Source organism: Schistocerca piceifrons, chromosome 4 (genome assembly GCF_021461385.2).
Source record: "Schistocerca piceifrons isolate TAMUIC-IGC-003096 chromosome 4, iqSchPice1.1, whole genome shotgun sequence".
NCBI classification, from domain to species: domain Eukaryota; kingdom Metazoa; phylum Arthropoda; class Insecta; order Orthoptera; family Acrididae; genus Schistocerca; species Schistocerca piceifrons.
This window is the reverse complement of record NC_060141.1, coordinates 324,102,106-324,125,589: the sequence shown is the minus strand read 5'-3', so window position 1 is coordinate 324,125,589 and position 23,484 is coordinate 324,102,106. Positions and strand designations below refer to the sequence as shown.

Genomic DNA, 23,484 nt, shown 5'->3' with positions numbered 1-23,484 from the left:
ACAGATTCTGCGTGACAGGGATCCGGCAGTTTGTTGGTAGATTTGTGGATGTATATGGCATTGTAGGATTAGGAACAGGTAATGCAATTCGCATAAATAACGGGCCGTTGATTAGTATAAGCGGTGATGGCGTCCGTAGCGACCCAGATGGGTTCCCTAAGATTTACATTAGGCGAATTCTGTCACCGAATATCACTATAATGTTCCTCAGACAGCTGCAGCATGGTTCTGGCTTCGACAATTATGCTGCTGAAATATGGCATCGCCTTCAGGGAAGACATCAAGCATGAAGGAATGCAAATGGTTCGCAGCTCTCAGCGAGTTCTTAGATTACTACCACAGGGCCCATGCAAGCGCAGGAGAATGTCTCCCATAGCCTTCGTCCGTGGTACGATGCACGTTTCGAGCCACTGTTCACATCGGTGACGGCGTTTGTGGGAACGACCAGCGCCCTAATGCAGCAAAAATGCGATTCGCCTGAAGATCGACGGTCGATACTCGATGATCCCGTGCCCACTGCAACCCCACCAGGCGGCATTCAACGTTGCGGTGGGCCGTGGTCATAATGTTTCGGCTGATCAGTGTATAATGCTGCGAGAACAATTGGCAGGAAAGAAGGATGCCGAATCTACACGGTGGTTCGAAACGGTTGGAAAAACTAGTAAGGGTGTTGCAGTTGAGTTTGCGAAATTATTCTCAAGAAAAAAATCGATACTTTGCACAGTTTCCGATTTATTTAACATTGAAATTAGCCAACAGGTCGTCGCGCGCGCGAAATCAAGCACTTTCACGTACTAAAATCCGATAATGCACAGACATCTATGGGTCTGTGAGTTACCAGTTGTTCAAATGCTCTTTGAGTCACATTTTGGACAGAACAAATGATAAAGATTCAGACTGAGGAGCTTGACAACAGATTGTAGTTATCAACCTTTTTTATAATTAACAAAAAAACTTGAATCCAGCTACATTATAGGCTTAAGTGCATAAATCGAGCATCTGAAATAATTGGACTCATTACAGTTGATAATATTCACTGCTATGCATGGAAATAGGAAGTAAATGCAAGGAGTATTGGTAAACATAGATGAGCATTATTTGAATAAATTTTTATCGGGTAATTTTTCGAATAAATGTGTCATTCAAACACATTTATTCGCAAATAAATTATTTCTAAATTAAATAATGAATAACATTGAATGACTTTTTTCCTTTGTGTTCTTCTCGTACCGAATTCTATGACTAGTGTTTGTTCGCTTCGATCAGTGCAGTTTTCATTTGATACATAAATTATTAATGAACTATACATAAATGTGCTTCGCTGGCTCAGCGGGAAGAGATGGGGTAGTGCTTGAGACCCCGTCTGATGTTTGACAAGAGTTGTTCTGAAAACTAATGTAAAGCCAACAAAAGTAAATTCATTTAATAAATGACAAAGACTTGGAGCAATAAATGTCGTTGGCTTTCAAATCTATCTATTACTCGTAATATGGAATAATAATTTGTATTTGTAAACATTATTCAGCACTGAATTTCACACAACTCTGGTGGTAAGCAAAGCTCACCGCGCATGCGCACACTTCATAGTCGCAGCCTATGTACAAGTGACGCAAGCACGTACCATTCGTGTGACCGTGAACAAGCACTCCCACGGCGTGAGTATATGTGCTAACTCGCCTGTCATTAGGTACAGCAGGAGCGGTAATCTTCGGCAACTTTCGCCGAAGTATGCGACGTGTATTCGCGCTCTCCCCCGCACTCCGCCGCCGCGTCACGCCACGCGTATCGGTCACGCACTTGGCGGTGCTCTACTCAGCGCCTTCACCTATTTCGCATCGATACCGCCCATAGCAGTGAGTTAGTTCTCTGTCGGCGTATAGGCCGGTCTCACTAACTAGATTCACCATGATGAAATTTATAATTATATTTTTCACCCAAAAACATATTTCAGAGCAGTTATGTCGTTTCCAGTGGATACTGATTTGTTTACTGATCTAAAATACTATTCCAGAACTGTTTGCGGGAGGAAAACAATTCTGGAATAAAGCAAAACACTTTGCTTTCAATTCTCAGTTTCCATTGGCAATTATAATGTTCACGAAAACAAATGTAGCGGATGGTGGATCTTTTTGACACAACAGTATAGCCTTTGCAATGAAACTAAACTTTTTATTCCGCATGCTTTTGACTAGAGACTTTAGTCTAATTTTCCGTTTTGTACTCATAAGATCGAAAAAACAAAACGAGAAAATTTAAAGTTCTTTGTATAATATTTCCTGGTTTCCAAGTGAATGTATAGATATTTTATTTTTGGATTCTGTTTAACTCTTTATGAAAGTGGAAAAAATACTAATCCGTGAGACAGGTGGTTTTTAAATCGTTTGTGAAGGTAGCTATTTGGTGCATTATCTGAATGTACTAAGAGTGGTTTGTCCCTTCCTTTCATTTGATAAACTCCTGTAACAACCCATTAACGCCGGCCGAAGTGGCCGTGCAGTTAAGGCGCTGCAGTCTGGAACCGCAAGACCGCTACGGTCGCAGGTTCGGATCCTGCCTCGGGCATGGATGTTTGTGATTTCCTTAGGTTAGTTAGGTTTAACTAGTTCTAAGTCCTAGGGGACTAATGACCTCAGCAGTTGAGTCCCATAGTGCTCAGAGCCATTTGAACCATTTGAACCCATTGTCGACACGCCTATTTCTGATTTGTGTGTGTGTGTGTGTGTCTGTGTGTGTGTGATTGTTTTGATAGCAGCGATAAGCGTCTTGTAAATGTTATTTTCGAGTCACCTTATGATAAATGTCATCATACTTTCACTTTCCTTCGCCTATGCACCATATTAAATTGATTTATTTGTATTCGTCACCTCGCTCGCTGCTAAGAACTTATCTGTAACAAAAGTTTACGTATCATTTTCGTCGCATCCTTCAACATTCGTGTTCCGATAGGACAAGTTTTAAAGTACTTCTTCGTTACTTGTTTTTAGTTTCTTTTATGTTACCACTTACGAGTTTATTCCTTCGTATCAGCTATTACACCGATAGAAGGAAAGCTCAGTTTTTAAGCGCCAGCACTGCTACATGTCGTGTATTGTTGCCATTGATCGCCTTTCTGGAATATCATAGTCATGGGTAACATCTTCTTCAAACACCCACCTCACTGTCTAGTTGAGCAAGCAGATCGCCGTACTAAATTCCGTGCAAGTGCCGCAAACTTCATCAGACCGGAAATTCGCGGTACTAATTTTACATCAATTCTCGCGGCGGCTCGCGCATCGCAGAGTTAAGTGCAGATCACACGAGAAGCATAGAGTTTATAATGAGGTTCCAAGAGTACACAGGGGCACGTGTCTGCCGTAGCACAGCTCTAGCTGTGTGGGTTGTGACGCGGCGTTCGGAGACGATATGTTTCATACTTGTACGGGAACGGCTTTACACATTACATTAACACATTCCATTCTACAGCATTATCAACTACAATTGATATTGTTTGGCGTCATTCAGGGTGATGAAAAATAACAGGAACAGAAAAGAATTGAAGCATGAGATAAGGTTTTTGCCCGAAAGCTCCAAAATATTTGGAATTTTATTCTTTTCAGTTAATTCGAGTCAGTAGTTCGTCCAACGTCGTATAAATCTGAAAACTGTGCGAATTCTTCTGTTATATGAAAAGCGCGTGTTATTGATCGTCTGTTCCAAGCGGAAAATCAAATAACACGGGAGAACAGAGCCTCTGCACCTACTAAATCTTCATGACTACCTTGATGAAAAATTTAAATTTTCTACATTTATTTGCTGCTAACAAGACTTTCTATATATTTCCGTCAAATCTGCGTTGCCGTATTGTTGGCACTTTTTGCATTCTTTATTTTCACTTTTTCTGTTACTCTTTGATCAGTCGATATATCTAAAGTGAATGCTCAACGTGGTACAAGTCCCGTATCCTGTATCAGGCCATCTTGATTTAAGTTTTCTGTGGTTTTTCTAAATCATTTCAGGCGAATACGAGGGATAGTTCTTTCGTTAAGGACATGGACGACTGGTTTCTCCATCCTTCCAGATCTGGGCTTGAACACCGTTCTCAGTGACCTTATCGGTGACAGGATGTTGAGCCCTATACTCCATTCTTTCCTCAGTGAATATAACGGCAAAAAGGAGGCCGACGTACGAGCGAGAAATGTAGTTAGCTAGTCCTCAAAATATATCTAATCGAGGAATATGTATTGCAGTACTTTGAGGAAGGAAACTAAATAAAGCGTTTAAATGTTCAGCAATCATAACTAACCATAAGAAAGCACATCGTACACACTACGCAACATTGCTGAAGAAAAACGTCAAGAGAAAACAATAAACAGAGGAGCCGTTTACTTAAGGCGTGTTATAATTTTGTTAGTGCTGAAATCACAGAGATTTCAACTATAGATGAATATATTGACAAAGTGCTCAGTCTGATAACTGAAGAGCACCAGACTAATTTTCATCAAAATAGCTGCCATTATTGGAATATCCGATGAGAGAGTAGCGATTTAACTGCGGGAAAGGTTTGTGCAAAATGAATTTAACTTTTATAATTTTAAATGCGATAGGATCTGCAGCTGTGATGAATTTTTTGAATTCAAAAAATTTAACTTTTGTTTAATGCTCATCAACAGAAAATATGAAATTGAATTTCTCTCTCAGTGCTGGGCAGTTTTAAAACAGAAACCAACCGATATTGAGCACCGCTTTGCTACTCTGGATGTGACGTCGGACACTAGGTCCACTCCACATCACAAACGAAACAAGAAACAGTAGGAATCCATTTGCCTCCCACAGGAGTGAAAAATGTTTTCCGATGTCCAGAACGGAGTTTTTATACTGAAGAAAACTATGCAAGTATTCGGATTGTTTGTATGAAACACTAGGTGATACGCAGCCTGGAATGCAAAAGAATAAAATCGTCACACGTTAGGACAACATCTACAGCATGAAACATGATTCGGCAATGGGAAAACCAAATGACATATTCATCCTCCACCTTGGCAGTATGAGCCTTTATCCACTCGCGATTGGCGGCTGCGATTTTAATTTTTTTTTTTTTTTACTCATTTATGTTACCTCTGATGAGAGCGGGCTTCCAGCATTCGTTCTACTGCTCTTCAGGCAAAAAACAAATGTAATTTTTATTAAAATAAAAAAGGGATGCAGAGAATGATGTGACACTGATGATGAATTTTTTTCTATTCAGTGAAATGGTTGGATGAGGGTATGAAACTGGAGAAGATACACGAAATACATTGGGTTTGTGTATGAGTAAGTACTAACGGTTGCTATATTGGTATTGTGAGGCGAGTAAGATTTTAGCTACACAGGGAAAGGGTGGGTTAGAGCCATCGTTAGGGGTGGATGGAGTAGAGTGGCATATCACAGGAGGGGGTGGGTATATCTCTGTTATAATTTCAGGGTTTGGGAGTGGCCATGAGAGAAGCGCTGTGGGGCCTTTATGATGAAGGGAATAGTGGGACATGTTCATAAAGGCGTGACAGCAGGCAACAGATTGTCGGGACTCGTGTCTATGGCCTGGCCCTAGGTCGCGCAGTGGTGGGGCACTGGGCTCATATTAGGGAGAGCGATGGTTCAAATCTGTCCGACCGTGCAGATTTTTTTTTTCTTTTTGTAGTCAATCTTTTGACTGGTTTGATGCGGCACGCCACAAATTCTTCTCCTGTACCAACCACTTCATCTCAGAGTAGCATTGGCAACATGCGTCCCCAATTATTTGCTGGATGTATTCCAATCTCCATCTTCCGCTACAGTTTTTACCATGTACAGCTCTCTCGAGTACCATGCAAGTTATTCCGTGATGAAACTTCCTGATAGAAGAAAACTGTGTGCCCGACCGAGACTCGAACTCGGGACTTTTGCCTTTCGCGGGCAAGTGCTCTGCTATCTGAGCTCTCCAAGCAAGAAGCTCTAGAGCTTCTGTGAAGTTCGGAAGGTAGGAGACGAGGTACTGGCAGAATTGAAACTGTAAGGACGGGTCGTGAGTCGTGCTTGGATAGCTCATATGATACAGCACTTGCCCACGAAAGGCAAAGTCCCGAGTTCGAATCTCGGTCCGGCACACAGTTCTAGTCTGCCAGGAAGTTTCATATCAGCGCACACTCCGCTGCAGAGTGAAAATCTCATTCTGGAAATATTCCGTGATGATCCTATCATCCTCTTCCTTCTTCTTGCCAGTGTTTTCCATATATTCTTTTCCTCTCCGATTCTGATCAGACCCTCCTCATTCCTTACCGTATCAAATGGTTCAAATGGCTCTGAGCACTATGGGACTTAACTTCTGACGTCATCAGTCCCCTAGAACTTAGAACTACTTAAATCTAAGTAACCTAAGGACATCACACACATCCATGCCCGAGGCAGGATTCGAACCTGCGACCGCAGCGGTCGCGCGGTTCCAGACTGTAGCGCCTAGAACAGCTCGGTCACTACAACCGGCCTTACCGTATCAATCCAAACATTCATCTGTAACATCACCTCTCAAATGCTTCGATTCTCTTCTGTTCCGGTTGTCTCACCGTCCATGTTTCACTACCATACAATGCTGTGCTCCTGTAGATGTATGTTTTCTAATTTCCCCGAAATCCCTTGCTAGTATGTTTCCTTTCAAAGGACATAGCTAGTTTCATTCTCCTAACCGAAATTGTGCTCTATTTGTGATAACCTAGTTGTCGATGGGATGTAAGACACTGATCTTCTTGTACATCTACATCTGTGCTCCTCAGATCAGCAGTTTGTGTACCAGTGTCACTTCCCCACTTTCCTGTTCAAGCCGCGAATGGTTCGTGGGGAGAGCGATTGCTGGTAAGCCTCCATGTGGCTCGAATGCTCCTAATTTTATCTTCATGGTCTTTTCAAGAGACATCCGCAGAAGGAACGAATCTGTTGGTTGACTCTCCAAAGGCACATACGCTCTCTAAAATTTAACGCTAAACCACACCACGATGCAGAACGCCTCTTCTGATTCGTTCGCTGCTGAAGTTTGCTAACCTCTCCGTGACGCTCTCGCGCTTACTAAATTAACCTGTAACCAAACCTATTGCTCTTTATTGTATCTTTTCTCTTTCCTCTACCAGTCCTATCTGGTATGGATGATAGACTGTACTGGTGGAACGAGTATACTGCAAGCTAACTTCATAGTGGGTGGACTACACTTCCTGAAGATTCTCCCAATGAATCTCAGTGAGGTATCAGCCTTAACTGCAACTAGGTTTTCTGGTCGTTCCACTACACATCTTCCCGTACGATAATCTTGGACATTTTATGTATCCGACTGCTTCCAGTGATTGTTCTGCAATCGTGTAATCATACAGTAACGGGTCTTTCTGTCTATTAATGAGCAGAACGCACATTTGGTTATGCTGACGGTCAACTGCCAGTTCCCGCACGAAGTGTCGAACCTCTGTAGGTCTCCCTGCATTTCGCTACAATTTTCAATGGTTGTGACTTCTCTGTATACAGCAACATCATACGGGAATAGCCTCGTGGATCTTCCCCTGTTATCAGCTAGATGGCCCACGCAAGCCGCTCTCTGTAGTTTTATGTTTCCCGCATACATTAGTGCAAGAAGCGGTACGTAGTCATCTGCTGTCCAAAGGGGAAGTGCATGTACTAGAGGACCTCCAGAGGGCTGTGTCGCCAATTGAGTGCGTTTTCCTCCTGGTTTCGCTTTGATAAGGTTGCATGGCCGTTTGTTTGCAGTTCGAGTCAGGTCTTACAGTCTAACAGGTAACAACTGCAACGTACTACACCGATATGATACTGGCCTATGGGGAGACGGACCGCAGTGCAGCTGAGACCCAACGGATGTAACCAACGGTATTCCAACGCTTGTATTTAGACGTACAGAATTGCGTTTAAGAACCGAGCAAGGTTTCCAGGTATAGCGTGTCGTGAAAAGACGAATCCGCGACGCACCCGATGTTTCTTGGAACGTTAGTGGGTATTTTGAAGCGTATCCCACGCACAATGCTTAACGCGTAGCTTAAATGAAAATAACGCATACGTATAGTGTGGAATAATCCAAAGTATTATTGCGCTATAGCATTTAGGTTGCGGTATTATTTGTATCTATAAGAACAATAATAATAATAATAATACGGTCGTTATTATTAATATTATGAAAGTCATTAGATCTCGCCCAGAAATACCTATTTCACCTCGTAGTTAGGACAAAGAAGAGCTGAAGCTGTTAGCCGGAACGGCCCAGGAAGCAACAACCGGGAATGTGTGAAGAGATGTCACAGCAGTTGAGGTTTCATAACAGGTTAACCGGTCACTCATATTCAGTGTCCAGGTTCGGTAGGCAACGAACTTTGTAGCTCTCACAGCTAGTGCCTCACAATCCGATGGCGCGTGCATGCCTCCAGCAGCCCGTGCTGCGGAGAACTTCCTCACTGCTCTGTCCCAACGGACCAACTGCCACACACCCACCCACACAGAAATATAGAGCTCACAACGAAGATGGTACAGCAGTACTAGTATCGATAAGCGCTGCTGCTCCCACTGACAGAGGCAAGCCAGCAACTCGTTATGGTAGTAACTCAGGGAGAAATAAGACGCCATTCGATTGTGACAAAATGCCAAAGAACAAATGGCAACAACGTGAGCTGGCCACGGCTCAAATGAGGAAGAGAGCATTGCAGCATTCGCCGCCACGCCACAGATTCATGGCCAGATTAAAATACGTCTCCCAGAGCGGATAGTAGCAGCCGCTGTTTACATAAACTGATGTTTCAAAAGATTATAACCAGATGGTTAATATTGTGTTGGCCTACTCTTGGAATTAAATTCAGCAGCGGTTTTGCATGGCATGGGTTCGACACATCCTCGGCAGATTTCCTGAGGTGTGTGGAACCAGTTGTCTACTCCCAGGTCACACAGTTCCTGTACATTATGGACCGGTGATTTGTGGCCCAGAAACTGGTGCCCAAAAGCGTCTCACATGCATTCCATCAGGTTCAGATGAGTCGAATTTGGTAGGCAAGACAACAAACTGAGTTCGCTATTGTGCTACTCAGACAACTGTAGGACGTTTTGGACCATGTGACATGGACCGACTTCCTGCTGGAAGATGCCACTGCCGTTGTGGAAGGCATCAAGCATGAAGCGATACAGGTGGCCCGCAGTAATGTTCATGTAGTCCCCATCTGTGCATTCTAAGCACAGGTGCATGTTCCTCATAGCATAAGACTGCCTCCACTGGACTGCGCCCATGGCACAGTGCATGCTAAGGGCAGCTCTTCATCCGGATGATGGTGTATCCGGACACGACTCATCCGATTTGGCGACAAGTTTACACTGACATACGGTCCAATATCTGTTACCTTTGCCCACTGTGATCGAAAATGGCAGTGTCGTTGACTTGTTACGGAGACACGTAGTGGTCGTTTGCTGTGGAGATCCATTTTCAAAAATATACGCTCAACTGTTCGCTTCGAAACACTTGTGCCTGCGCCGGCCGGAGTGGCCGTGCGGTTCTAGGCGCTGCAGTCTGGAGCCGAGCGACTGCTGCGGTCGCAGGTTCGAATCCTGCCTCGGGCATGGATGTGTGTGATGTCCTTAGGTTAGTTAGGCTTAATTAGTTCTAAGTTCTAGGCGACTGACGACCTCAGAAGTTAAGTCGCATAGTGCTCAGAGCCATTTGAACCAACTTGTGCCTGCACCAGCTTTGCAGTCTTTCGAGTCTGTCGCCAGACCCACATTTACACTGAGATGATATACAATATAAAGACGGCGTTACTTTAGCGTAAACAAGGTATAAAAGGGCAGTGCATTGGCGGAGCTGTCATTTGTGGTCTGGAGACTCATGTGAAAAGGTTTACGATGTGATTATTGCCGGACGACGGAAATTAACTGACTTTGAACGCGGAATGTCAGTTGATGATAGAAGCATGGGACACTCCATTTCGGAAATCGTTTGGGACTGCAGTAGTCTGAGATCCACAGTGTCAAGAGCGTACCGGAAATACCAAATTTCAGGCATTACCTCTCATCACGAACAACGCAGTGGGGACGACCTTCACTTAACGACCGAGAGCAGGGGCATTTGCTTAAAGTTATCATTGCTAACAGACAAGAAACACTGCTTGAAACAACCGCAGAAATCTATGTGCAGTGTGCGGCGAAATTTGGAATTAATGGGCTATGGCAGCAGACAACCGATGCGAGTGCCTTTGCTTAGAGCACATCGCCTGCAGCGCATTTCTTGGGCTCGTGACCAAATCGGTTGGACCCTGGACGACTGGAAAGCCATGATCTGGTCAGATAAGTCCAGATTTTTGTTGCTAAGAGCAGATGGTAGTGTTCGAGTGTGGCCCACACCCCACGATGCCAGGGACACAAGGCACTGGGAAAGCTGATGGTCGCTCCATTATAGCGTACGGTGTCGTCACATGGAATGTACTGGGTCCTCTGATCCAGCTGAACCGATCATTGTCTGGAAACGGTTATGTTCGGCTGCTTGGAGGCCATTTGAAGCCATCCACGGACTACATGTTGCAAAACAACGATGAAATGTTTGTGGATGACAATGCATCATATCGCCGGGCCACAATTGTTCGCGATTGGTTTGAAGAACATTCTGCACAATTCGAATGAATGATTTGGCCACACAGATCAGTCGATATGAATCCCATTGACCATTTATGGAGCATTATGAAGAGGTCATTTCGTGCAGAAAATTCTGCACCGGAACACATTCGCAATTATGGACGGTTTTAGAGGTAGTATGGCTCAATATTTTTGCAGGGGGACTTTCAACGACTTATTGAACCCATGACACGTCGACTTACTGCACTGAGCCAGTCAGAAGGTGGTTCTAAACGATATTAGGAGGTATTCCATGACGTTTGTCGTGTGAGTATATATTCCGCAAGTCACCTTTCGGAGTGTGGCAGAGGGTAGTTTGTGTACCAGAATCACTGCCCTCTTTTCCCGTTCCTGTCGCTTATAGTTCGGGGTAAGCGTGATTGCTGGTAAGCCTCCGTAGCGGCTCGAATCCCTCTAATTTTATCTTCATTTCTTTTCATGAGATATAGGCAGAAGGAATGAATATATTGGTTGAGTCTTCTAGGGACGTCCGCTCTCGGAACTTTAACAGCAGACTACACCGAGGCCTCACTGTGATGCAGAACGTTTCTGTTGAAGCTTGTGGTGCTGGAGTTGGCTAAGTGTCTCAATGACGCTTTCGTGATTGCTAAATCCAGAGGTCGCAACCTATCCTGCTTTACAGAACGGGTAAACTCCCGACCTCTACGTTCCGCGGTAAGATGTGAACGTGAAATGTCTTGTCGCCTACTCAACGTATTACCGTCTTTCAGCCATTTAACATCGTTGCTGAGGACAGCAGCACGCGAATGCTCCGAGATACTCCTCCGCAGATCATGGACGATAACAGTCTCCTGTTTACATTAACTGACTGTTCTGTTGCCCGCAGCTCGTGGTCGTGCGGTAGCGTTCTCGCTTCCCACGCCCGGGTTCCCGGGTTCGATTCCCGGCGGGGTCAGGGATTTTCTCTGCCTCGTGATGGCTGAGTGTTGTGTGATGTCCTTAGGTTAGTTAGGTTTACGTAGTTCTAAGTTCTAGAGGACTGATGACCATAGATGTTAAGTCCCATAGTGCTCAGAGCCATTTGAACTGTTCTGTTGGTTCTCGGTAGAATATTTTGTAAATTATGAACGAAAAAACACACGACACTGATTTGTTAGTCTACAAGGAGCCTACTTTTTGAGACTACCTGCTTAAAGGCGGCCACAGTTACAAGGTGTAACAAGAAGTCGAATATAATAGCTACCAAGAGAGGAAGATGAACTACCTTCAAATAATGGAAGTGACCAATTTCCACTACCCAAGCTTAGTACTTTGAAAAAGATACAATTAGTAAAAACTTTCTAAAGCCAAGATCGCATAAATATTTAGTTTATTTACGACAACCGGTTTCGATGGACTTAGTTGTTATCTTAAGATCTTCAGAATTTTTTTTATAAAACATGTTCATTTTGAGTTGGAACCTCATGCCAAGTTATGTTAGTGGATAAAATGTAGCACATTATAAAAAGGTTTGTAGTAAATAAACCTTTTAAAATCAAACCACACGTTGTGCACGTGGACGTGTAATAATATATAATTGCTATGTCATAAAAATTACAATACAGAAGAAAATGCGTGGTAGCACATCTGTTTACGTTATCTCGACGTGTTATAATCACTGAAGATCCATTTTAGACTGCATGTAAGGTAGGTTACCTTACTCGCCACTACTGACTGCAGATATTTTGTAAATTACCCCTCCAATTCACATGCCACATGTTTCCTTTATTGCAATTACTGTAATTTTACTTGAAACAAAAAAGAAAAGACAGTCCGAACAGGTCTTGAAGGCCCAACGGTACCGACCGGTCGCCTTGTCTTCCTCAGCCTGTGGGTGTCGCCGGGTGCGGATACGGGTGGTCATGTGATCAGCACACTGCTATGCAGGCTGTTGTGAGTCTTCGTGACCGGTGTTGCTACTCCTCAATCAGGTAGATTCTCAATTGCCCTCACAAGGCTGATCGCACCCTACTTCCCAACAGCACTCGGCAGCCCCAATTGCAAGACAAGCCCAACAGCGTTTAACTTCGATGATCTGACGGGAACTGGTGTTACCACTGCGGCAAGGCCGTTAGCGAAGTTTTACGTATCCTGTTAAAATTGTACTTTGTATAATTACAGTTGTTTCACTCATATTTCGCCTTTTTGTAATACTTAAAGCAAATTTATCTTGTTCAGTTGTCCGCTTGGAAAATGTCGCCGAAAGTATACTAAACGTTGCTCAACTTAATTTTTCTTCTCAAAACAATTGTAATTTGTCACGTAGTTCAGTATGTAATGTGTCACATACTTTACCTAAGCTAAAGCATTTTCACTTAAATATTTCCTCTCACCTTAGTCCTAAATCAAACACTGACAATTTTTATCTTCGAAACTCAGCTGAGATGTTCGTTGGTGTACTAGTTTAAAATCTTTCGTCCCACAAAAATTTCAGTCACGCATACCTGTCGATGGGCTGACAGCTGAAAACCCGCCGTATTTTTTTTTTTTTTTTTTGTTTCATTTTCATTCACCATCTTTTCTTTATCAAAGCGTCTTATGAGAGTTGATATCCCCGTCTGCGGCCTGAGTGATTCCGCATTTGTCTCTGTTACATTTGTATACTTAACTTACCGCACCACATGCCCACAACACCACTAGGCGGCACTAATGTCGCGGTAGGCAGTAGTGGTACCGTTTATACTCACGAGCGTGTTGTGAGCGGCGTGTTTTCGTTGTGTTGCAGAGTTGCTGTCGGAAGCGACGGAGGGCGTGTTCGCGCCGCTGGCGGCCTTCCAACGCAGCTGCGTCTCGTCGCGCGGCAGCTCGGCGCCCGCCCGCCAGAGTGAGCCCGCCCCCGCCACCGCCCCCGCCGCTAGACGCCGCCCCCGCACGCCACCCCCGCAAGCCGCCAGCTTCCCTCCCGTAAGGAGGCGCCTGCCTGCTCACTCCGGCTTTCTCCCGCTTCTCCCTGCCTTGCGTACGGCTTCCTGCATGCCTGTCCGTGTCGTCTATTGCTTATGTTGACGCACGAGGCGCTTTGTTGCTTTGTAGAATATTATTACGATACAGTACGTGTATTCGGTTGTCTGCACGAAGTCTCGTGATTAATAGAATACAGTCGAACATCCTTTTAACGACCCCAGTTAATCTAGTGATTTCTGCACTACTGGCCATTAAAATTGCTACACCAAGAATAAATGCAGATGATAAACGGGTATTCATTGGACAAATATATTATACCAGAACTGACATGTGATTACATTTCACGCAATTTGGGGGCATCGATCCTGATAAATCCGTACCCAGAACAACCACCTCTGGCCGTAATAACGGCCTTGATACGCCTGGGCATTGAGTCAAACAGAGCTTGGATGGCGTGTACAGGTTCAGCTGCCCATGCAGCTTCAACACGATACCACAGTTCATCAAGAGTAGTGACTGGCGTATTGTGACGAGCCAGTTGCTCGGCCACCATTGACCAGACGTTTTCAGTTCGTGAGAGATCTGGAGAACGTGCTGGCCAGGGCAGCAGTCGAACATTTTTTTGTATCCAGAAAGGCCCGTACAGGACCTGCAACATGCGGTAGTGCATTATCCTGCTGAAATGTAGGGTTTCGCAGGGATCGAATGAAGGGTAGAGCCACGGTTCGTAACACATCTGAAATGTTACGTCCACTGTTCAAAGTGCCGTCAATGCGAACAAGAGGTGACCGAAACGTGTAACCAATGGCACCCCATACCATCACGTGGGAGATACGTCAGTATGGCGATGACGAATACACGCTTCCAATGTGCGTTCACCGCGATGTCGCCGAACATGGTTGCGACCATCATGATGCTGTAAACAGAACCTGGATTCATCCGAAAAAATGACGTTTTGCCTTTCGTGCACCCAGGTTCGTCGTTGAGTACACCATCGCAGGCGCTCCTGCCTCTGATGCAGCATCAAGGGTAACCGCAGCCGTGGTCTCCGAGCTGATAGTCCATGCTGCTGCAAACGTAGTCAAACTGTTCGTGTAGATGGTTGTTGTCTTGCAAGCGTCCCCATCTGTTGACTCAGCGATCGAGACGTGGCTGCACGATCCATTACAGCCATGCGGATAAGATGCCAGTCATCTCGACTGCTAGTGATACGAGGCCGTTGGGATCCAGCACGGCGTTCCGTGTTACCCTCCTGAACCCACCGATTCCATATTCTGCTATCAGTCATTGGACCTCTACCAACGCAAGCAGCAATGTCGCGATACGATAAACCGCAATCGCGATAGGCTACAATCCGACCTTTATCAAAGTCGGAAACGTGATGGTACGCATTTCTCCTCCTTACACGAGGTATCGCCGACTGGAGTGGCCGTGCGGTTCTAGGCGCTACAGTCTGGAGCCGAGCGACCGCTACGGTCGCAGGTCCGAATCCTGCCTCGGGCATGGATGTGTGTGATGTCCTTAGGTTAGTTGGGTTTAATTAGTTCTAAGTTCTAGGCGACTGATGGCCTCAGAAGTTAAGTCGCTTAGTGCTCAGAGCCATTTGAACCATTTACACGAGGCATCACAACAACTTTTCCCCAGGCAAAGCCGGTCAACTGCTGTTTGAATATGAGAAATCGGTTGGAAACTTTCCTCATGTCAGCACGTTGTATGTGTCGCCACTGGCGCCAACCGTGTGTGAATGCTCTGAAAAGTTAATCGTTTGCATATCACAGTATCTTCTTCTTGTCGGCTATGTTTCGCGTCTGTAGCACGTTATCTTCGTGGTGTAGCAATTTTAATGACCAGTAGTGTGTTATACAGCCGTATTCCTTGTAAGGAACATATTTCTCATCCTTGCTTAATACGAAAAATATACATGCTTGTACCTCGTACATTAAGTCATTTTCAGCCTGAGTTAGCAACAAGATTTCTTCAAAAATCGGTGCACCGTAGAAGGAAATCTGTTGTTTCCATATGGCAACCTAGCATATTCCTCTCTCTGCCCTTCCGTCGACAATAGCTGTAGTACAGACGCCTCACCTCGATGTTACCGTAGCTCATTCATTCTGCAGTAGTGGTGAAAATCACAGAACTCGTCAACAGTACGCGTGATATCTCTTTCCATAACAATTTGTTACGAAGCGCACATATTTTAGAACAGCATGGCCAGTAAAAGAAAAATTTTAACTATGGATGAAAAAGTGAAAGTGATTCAGGAAATGGAGAATGTAGCTAAACGGTGGCCGTGACGTCAATTTGCCCTCGTAAATACACAGTCCAAACGATTTGCAAGATCAAGGATAAAAATTGTTACTCCGTGTGAACAAAATGGATCTAAAATGAAGCGGTTACGAAAAGCTGAACGTAGTGTCGAGGATGAAGCGCTGCTTAAGTAGTTTAAGCAACAGAGAAATATCATTGTACCCAATAGTGAACCCCGCCTTGTATAGAAATCAGAAGAATTTGCCAAAAAAGTGAAAGATGAGGAATTAGTGTGCAGCAGTGGCACTGATTGACAGATTCAAGTAACGTCACGGCATTATTTTAAAAAAAAAAAAAATGTTCAAATGTGTGTGAAATCTTATGGGACTTAACTGCTAAGGTCATCAGTCCATAAGCTTACACACTACTTAACCTAAATTATCCTGACGACAAACACAAACACCCATGCCCGAGGGAGGACTCGAACCTCCGCCGGGACGAGCCGCGCAGTCCACGACTGCAGCGCCTGAGACCGCTCGGCTAATCCCGCGCAGCCATTACTGTTCCCAAACTTAGCGATAAAACCAACAGTGCGAATATTGGAACTATCATGTATCCTATAGTTCGTGGAGGATGTGCAGACTGTGACATCCTGAATGCAGACGAGACTTGTACACTTGACAAAACTCTGAAACTGATGGGCGAAAGATATTTTGGTGGCAACTTACCTAAAGAACGACTGACAGTTCTGGTTTGCGCTAACGCAGATGGAACTGAGAAAAAAAAATTCTTATGATAGGTAAATCAAAAAATTGTAGATGTTTAAGCGTGTAAAAAATCTGCCTATTCACTATATTGCTAACAAAGAGTCCTGGGTAACCCCCAAACTCTTTGAAGTTGAAATAAGGCGTTGGGACTGGCAGCTTAGAAGTCAGGAAAGGAAGATACTAGTTCGTGTTGACAACTTCAAAAATGGCTCAAATGGCTCTGAGCACTATGGGGCTTAACATCTGAGGTCATCAGTCCCCTAGAACTTAGAACTACTTAAACCTAACTAACATAACGACATCACACACATCGATGTCCGAGGAAGGATTCGTAGCAGTCGCTCGGTTCCGGACTGAAGCGCCTAGAACCGCTCGGCCACACCGGCCGGCTGAGAGCATATTCAGTCTGAGTAGTGATTCTGAACGAACCGTCATATAGCGAGAAGTGTGGACACGTAATGCACCCAGGAATATAATCAGACATGATCGTTATGGTCGTTCAGGGGTTATGGTATGGGGAGGCATAATGTTGCATCGGTGTACTAACTCCCAGGCCTCTGAACACGGTACACTCATAGGTCAACGTTACTGCAGCCCTGTCCATATTTTCAGGGGTGCATTCGGCTTCATTTTTATGGATGAATATGCTCTATCACACCGAACTGCGCGGATGGGTGAGCTCTTGGACAGAGGATATTGGGCAAATGGACTGGACTGCCCGTTCCCCTACGTAAGTCCCATCGAGCGGGTGTGGGACGCGTTGGGGATACGTACTGCAGATGTTCACATTCACTAACGACCAGGCAGCAGTCGTCAAACTCGCTGGTGGAGGAATAGCAGAGCCTACGACAACAACTCGTTGCCTACCTTGTGGCAAGCACGGGAACACCCTCGCAGAGCATGCATCGCTGTCAGTTCTCAGCACACACCCTGTTAATAACCATTTCCACCCTTTGTAATGTCCAGCATACCATCAAAAATCGCGATGGAATGAATAAATGTGTCATTTCTGTTCGTCTCATTGCGTATTTCTTCAGTTAGTTTCTATGCTATGCTGTAGCAGTTCTCTCTATATTTGGTCCAAACTTCATCGAACTATCTTATTTCGCAGTGAGACATTATGTGGATGTCACAATGACCGCTTACATTAGTGTGACCACCTGGAAAATGCCTGAATAACTACCTATTTTAGCACGGACAGCGGCGAGACGTGCAAGAAGAGAGTGTATCACGTAATCGAAATTTTCGTTACAAGGGCGCCCGCAACTGAGCTTCATAGTAGAATCAGATAACTAACTTCTTAAGTTGGATATAGTTTTATTGCTACATAATCACGATCGACTTCGGGTAATTATAAGCAATCTTGTTGTGTACGAGACTGGAAAAAGGAAAAGGAAAAAATATAATTATATTTGTCATGATAATGGTGGGGATTTACTGCCCAACTACAAATATGAGGCTTATACGGTAGGGTTAGTCAGAATGAAAACGGGTATCGCACCAGATAGCCACAAAATAAGCTACGAAAAGTGATTGGTTATGGGAAGGGAGAGGGGAAGGAAATACACAGAGAATATCGTCAAACAACGTAAGGTAACATACACCGTGAGGCATGTGGCCGCCGCACACTGTGAACACCAGGCTGCGGGCAGGGAACAGCCGCACGTGAAGTCGAGATACGGAATGACGCGGTGGTAGAAGGCACCCGTGAAAGAAAACTAGCGACCGTAATATCACATGGGAAAGTGAAACCAGCTACTGGCAAATGGCGCAGGAACTGATTGCCCAGCCCGAACGTTAACAAATGGTGAATACATTACATATAACTGAATAGATGATGATTAAATGTACATCGTCAAAATATAAAAATAAGGTGAAAATTATGTAAACAGTAAGCGCGCCAAACTATTAAAAATGATAAAAAATTTAAAATTTAAAAAAATATAAAAAAGCCAGAAACGAGCCAATAATGGTAAGTCTAATAAAAATGAACATAAAAATGACTCTGAGCACAATGAGACTTAACTTCTGAGCTCATCAGTCCCCTAGAACTTAGAACTACTGAAACCTAACCAACCTAAGGACATACACACACCCATGCCCGAGGCAGGATTCGAACCTGCGACCGTAGCGGTCTCGCGGTTCCAGACTGTAGCGCCTAGAACCGCTCGGCCACCCTGGCCGGCAAAATGAACATAGCGACATCAATTATGCACAAAGGAAAATAGTATTAATTAGAGACAAAAATTAAAGAAATAAAAAGAAAAATACGATTCCTTTGAAAGGAAAGTATGAGGAGGATATTCATGTGGTCCGAGCACTACTTCAAAAATAAAGAATTATTTAGAAGTACACGTACTTCAGCGTAGTTTGCTCGTTAAGGGTCCTGCATAATTTCTTATTTCCTCTAATAAATTTAGGGTACGACCTTTATCGTGACGTTAAAGGAAACCCTAATTGGTTTTTATGGCTCAAAATGGTTCAAATGGCTCTGAGCACTATGGGACTTAACAGCTGTGGTCATCAGTCCCCTAGAACTTAGAACTACTTAAAGCTAACTAACCTAAGGACATCACACACATCCATGCCCGAGGCAGGATTCGAACCTGCGACCGTAGCAGTCGCACGGTTCCGGACTGCGCGCCTAGATCCGCGAGACCACCGCGGCCGGCAATTGGTTTTTATGTCACCAAAACAGTGCCCATAAGCTTTCAAATGACTAGACAAAGTGGACTTAGAATTATTAAGGTGCGTCCTGTTTGACTAATATAGAGGCATTGTCAATAATTGCACTTAATTTTATAAATGGCAGAGCCCAAGTGACGGTGCTGGGTCCTAGTTTCATGGTTCCTATGTTGAAGACCAGTTCTGTTTGATATACAAAATGCCTCTGTAGCACGAGCTTCTTTTCAGCTGGCAGCGGACCTCATCTGACATAGTACGTAGGTAGGATATTTTACAGTATGAATTACGCGGAATGTACTCATCGATGGGTGTCAAGGTAAACCCGTGGGGTTTACTATGAAATCCTTTCTGTTGCATTTGCTCAATGAGTGAGTCCACATCCTGAATTGGGAAGCCATTACAACTCGCAACGTACTCATTGATTTCAAGTTCAGATTTATATTTCTGTTCCCTAACAGACACTTGAATAGCACGGTGCACCATTGCACGCAGTGCAGCCCTCTTATATTTCTGCAGCTGATTCGATGAGCTGTGAACTATACTGTGAGTCGTAGTTTCTTTTCTAAAAAACATTCTGGGCTACCTTATTGTTTGCAAAATGATTCTTAAATCTAAAAACGCTAATGTAAAATTATAGTGATGCTCTACTGCAAATTGAATATTGGGGTTCACAGTTTCCAGATCCTGGTGGTGCTGCTGTACTTCTTCTTTGGTACCACTGTAGAGAAGTAAGCCGTCATCGATGTAACGATTGTGGCGAACAACTTTACGGAGGTAACGGGTAAAAAATTGAAAGAGTTGGTATCAGTGTTGCTGACAAAACTGTTGGCAGTAATGTATATATGTTCGGAAGAACACATACATTGGTGGAGAAAAGTCGCATGGAAAGTAGGCGTATTTCTGAATTTGAAAGATGACATCCATTCAAATTTCGCATCAGTCGCATAAGAATGGCGGTAGTAGCGCTACAATGAGGGTGCAAATAATTTGGTTTAAATACACGCTGTAACGGCCATGAGCATTAGTTACCTTAGAGATTGGACGTGGTGGGTTGGCGTTAGTCAAGAATGCCTTTAAGGCGACAAAGGCAACATTATCAGTGATTCACCGGGTTTGAAAGAGGTCGTGTAATAGGGCTAATGTGTAATGCGCCTTTTGCGATATCACTTAAGAACGCGGCAGGAATGTAGGAATGTAGCCGCTGTACATGACTGCTTGCAATGGTAGTCACGAGAACATACGGTCGCAAGAAGACCGGGCTCCGGAGGGACACGTGGTAATACCGTCGTACTCGGTGTATGGCTTCGGCATATCATGCTGCATCTGCAACAGCAATTTGAGCAGCATTGGTAACACAGTGGCGTAACAAGCTGTTACAAATCAGTTACTTCAAGGACAGCTTCGAGCAAGACGCCCTTTAGCGTGAATTCCACAGACCCCAGACATCGGCCGTTTGGGGGTTCAGTGGTGTCAAGAGGGAGCTCATTGCACCGCAGGGTTGAGGTCTGTTTTGTTTTCTGGTGAAAGCTGGTTCTGCCTCGGTTCCAGTGATAGCCGTGTGTTGGTTAGGAGGAGGCCGGTTGAGGGCATGTAACCAACCTGTCTGCGTGCTAGACACAATGGATCTATTCCAGGAATTATGGTTTGGGGTGCGATTTCCTATGACTAGAGGAACAGTGCAATTATCCAATGCACCCTGACTGCAAAATTGTACGTCAGTATGCTGATTCGACATTTCATGCTACCACTTGTGAGGAGCTTTACAGGAAGCGTTTTCCAACAGGAATACGCTCGCCCACATACCGCTGTTGTAACCCTACTGGTACAGAGCGTCGACGTGTCTCCAATCGAGCACGCATGGAGCATCATCGGACGACAACTCCATCGTCGTCTACAGACAGCATTAACTGCCCCTGTACTGACCGACCAATTCCTACAAGCATGGAACACCATCCCGCAAACTGACATCCGGCTTCTGTAGAACACAATGCACGCACGTTTTAATGCTTTTGTTCAACAGTCTAGTGGTTACAACTGTTATTAATGTACCAGCATTTCACATTTTCTGTGTCTTATCTCGCCCTTACATTAACATGAGATCTTGCATTGTTAATCACTCAAATACATTATCTAGACAAATGCATTCCAGAAATTTCATTACTCTACATTAATTACTTTTTGGTGTTGCGATCTTCTTTTCTGTAAGCGAATATCTTCAGTGTGGATGCTCAACACGCTCGACTTATTACGGGAATCAAAGATATGCTGCTAGTAAGGAGGGTAATGGGCAGGGGCACCACGTCAATAGGGTGTGGATAAATTACAGATTTGAGTCGGTCAGATACCGTGCCCGAATGGCCGAGTAGGTGCCGACCTGCGCTCTCCAGGCTATTAGTTTGTGGGGTACACTGCGGCCAGGCTTCGGGATTCGACCCCTGTCGGCTCTGCACTCCGAGCTCCTGCCGATCCAGTCTTCTTCCTTTTTGGGTTCGAACCCAGCCACTGCAGAGACTTTTTTTAAAAAATCCGAAAGAACAGCCACTACATATATACTTTTTAAATAAACAATTATATGTTGCTCATTTTGCATTGGTTAAAGAACTTAATTATTGTTACTTTGACTAAGCATACAGACATATTGCACGTATTAATGATTTCTTAAAGAGTATTACCTTTTCCGACGAAATGATAAAAAGAGCTTATTAAACAAAGGACTATCATAAAATACCAAATAGCATTGAATCATAAGGCAGATACCGCGTTTGCATCCTACACAAAAGCTCCTTCAGACCAAGCTGCATGCGATACCTGTATAAAAATCACGTCACTCTTTAGTTTAACGTGGCTATTACCTATGAATTTAAAAAACAGAATGCGGAAGATCAGGATTTCATACAATCCCTAAGATTACCATTTCTCAAGAAAGCTCAAATCATTTCACGTAGCAATAACAAAAAATTTAAGTTTATCGAGGCGGATGAAATTGATTACGTTCAAATAGCTCAAGAATTTTTATCTTCTAATAATATACTCATTTGCCTTTTCGATCCTATTGGAAAATTAGTTGCCGAAATGAAAAGGTAATTAAGAAAACGAATTTGTTAACTTAATTAACAGTTGTGCCTATGAATCCTAGGCAACGGCTTTGCCGCGGTGGATGCACTGGTTCCCGTTAGATCACCGAAGTTAAGTGCTGTCGGGCGTGGCCGACACTTGGATGGGTGACCATCCGAGCCCCCATGAGCTGTTTCCATTTTTCGGGCTGCCCTCAGCCTCGTGATGCCATCTGAGGAGCTACTCAACCGAATAGTAGCGGCTCCGGTCAAAGAAAACCATCATAACGACCGGGAGAGTGGTGTGCTGACCACACGCCCCTCCTATCCGCATCCTCAGCTGGGGATGACACGGCGGTCGGATGGTCCCGATGGGCTACTTGTGGCCTGAAGACGGAGTGCTCTCTTCTTTCTATGAATCCTAGGACACTCACTTTGCATGGCACACTTAAGATCCATGAGAGCTGTCCCATATCAGATCGATTGTTAACGTAATCGTTTCTCCTGATTACCTTTTAGATAAAGAGTTAAATACATTAGTGAAGATAGACTTCTACTCAAAGGTCGCTAATAGTAACCTTTGTTCTCTATAACCGGTTTCGGTAATCAAAGTTACCATCTTCAGATCACGAGAGACAGGTTGTTGTATGTGTCTGCTACTTTAAGACTAATGCAATAACCTGTCTCTCGAGATCTGAAAATGGTAACTTTGATTACAGAACCAGGTTATCGAGAACAAAGGTTACTATTAGCGATCTTGGCAAAGAAGTTTATCTTTACTAATGTGCGCTGAAGTGGCAAAGGTCATGGGATAGGGATATGCACATATACAGTCAGCGGTAGTATCGTGTACACAAGGAATAAAAGGGCGATGTATTGACGGAGCTGTCATTTGTACTCAGGTGATTCTTGTGAAAAGGTTTTCCGAATTTATTATAGCTGCACGACGGGAATTAAGACTTTGAAGGCGAAATGGTAGTTGGAGCTAGACGCATGGGACATTCCATTTCGAAATTCGTTAGGGAATTCATTAATTCGAGGTCCACGGCGTCAAGAGTGACACGAGAATACCAAATTTCAAACATTACCTCTCACAACCGACAACGCAGTGGCCAACGTCCTTCGCTTAACGATCGAGAGCAGCGGCGTTTGCGTACGGTTGTCAGTCGTAACTGGCGAGCAACACTGCTGGCAATAAC

At 44.3% G+C, this 23,484-nt stretch overlaps 1 protein-coding gene across 1 annotated transcript in view; it reads left to right on the top strand.

Moving 5' to 3' along the window:
* The window catches only part of LOC124795819 (neprilysin-1-like), a 307,752-nt gene that overhangs the window by 127,834 nt on the left and 156,434 nt on the right, over nt 1-23,484 (top strand). The window contains exon 3 of the mRNA XM_047259900.1: nt 13,355-13,453. Within this exon, the coding sequence (XP_047115856.1) occupies nt 13,355-13,453 (99 nt within the window). The remainder of the gene's footprint in view (nt 1-13,354; nt 13,454-23,484) is intronic.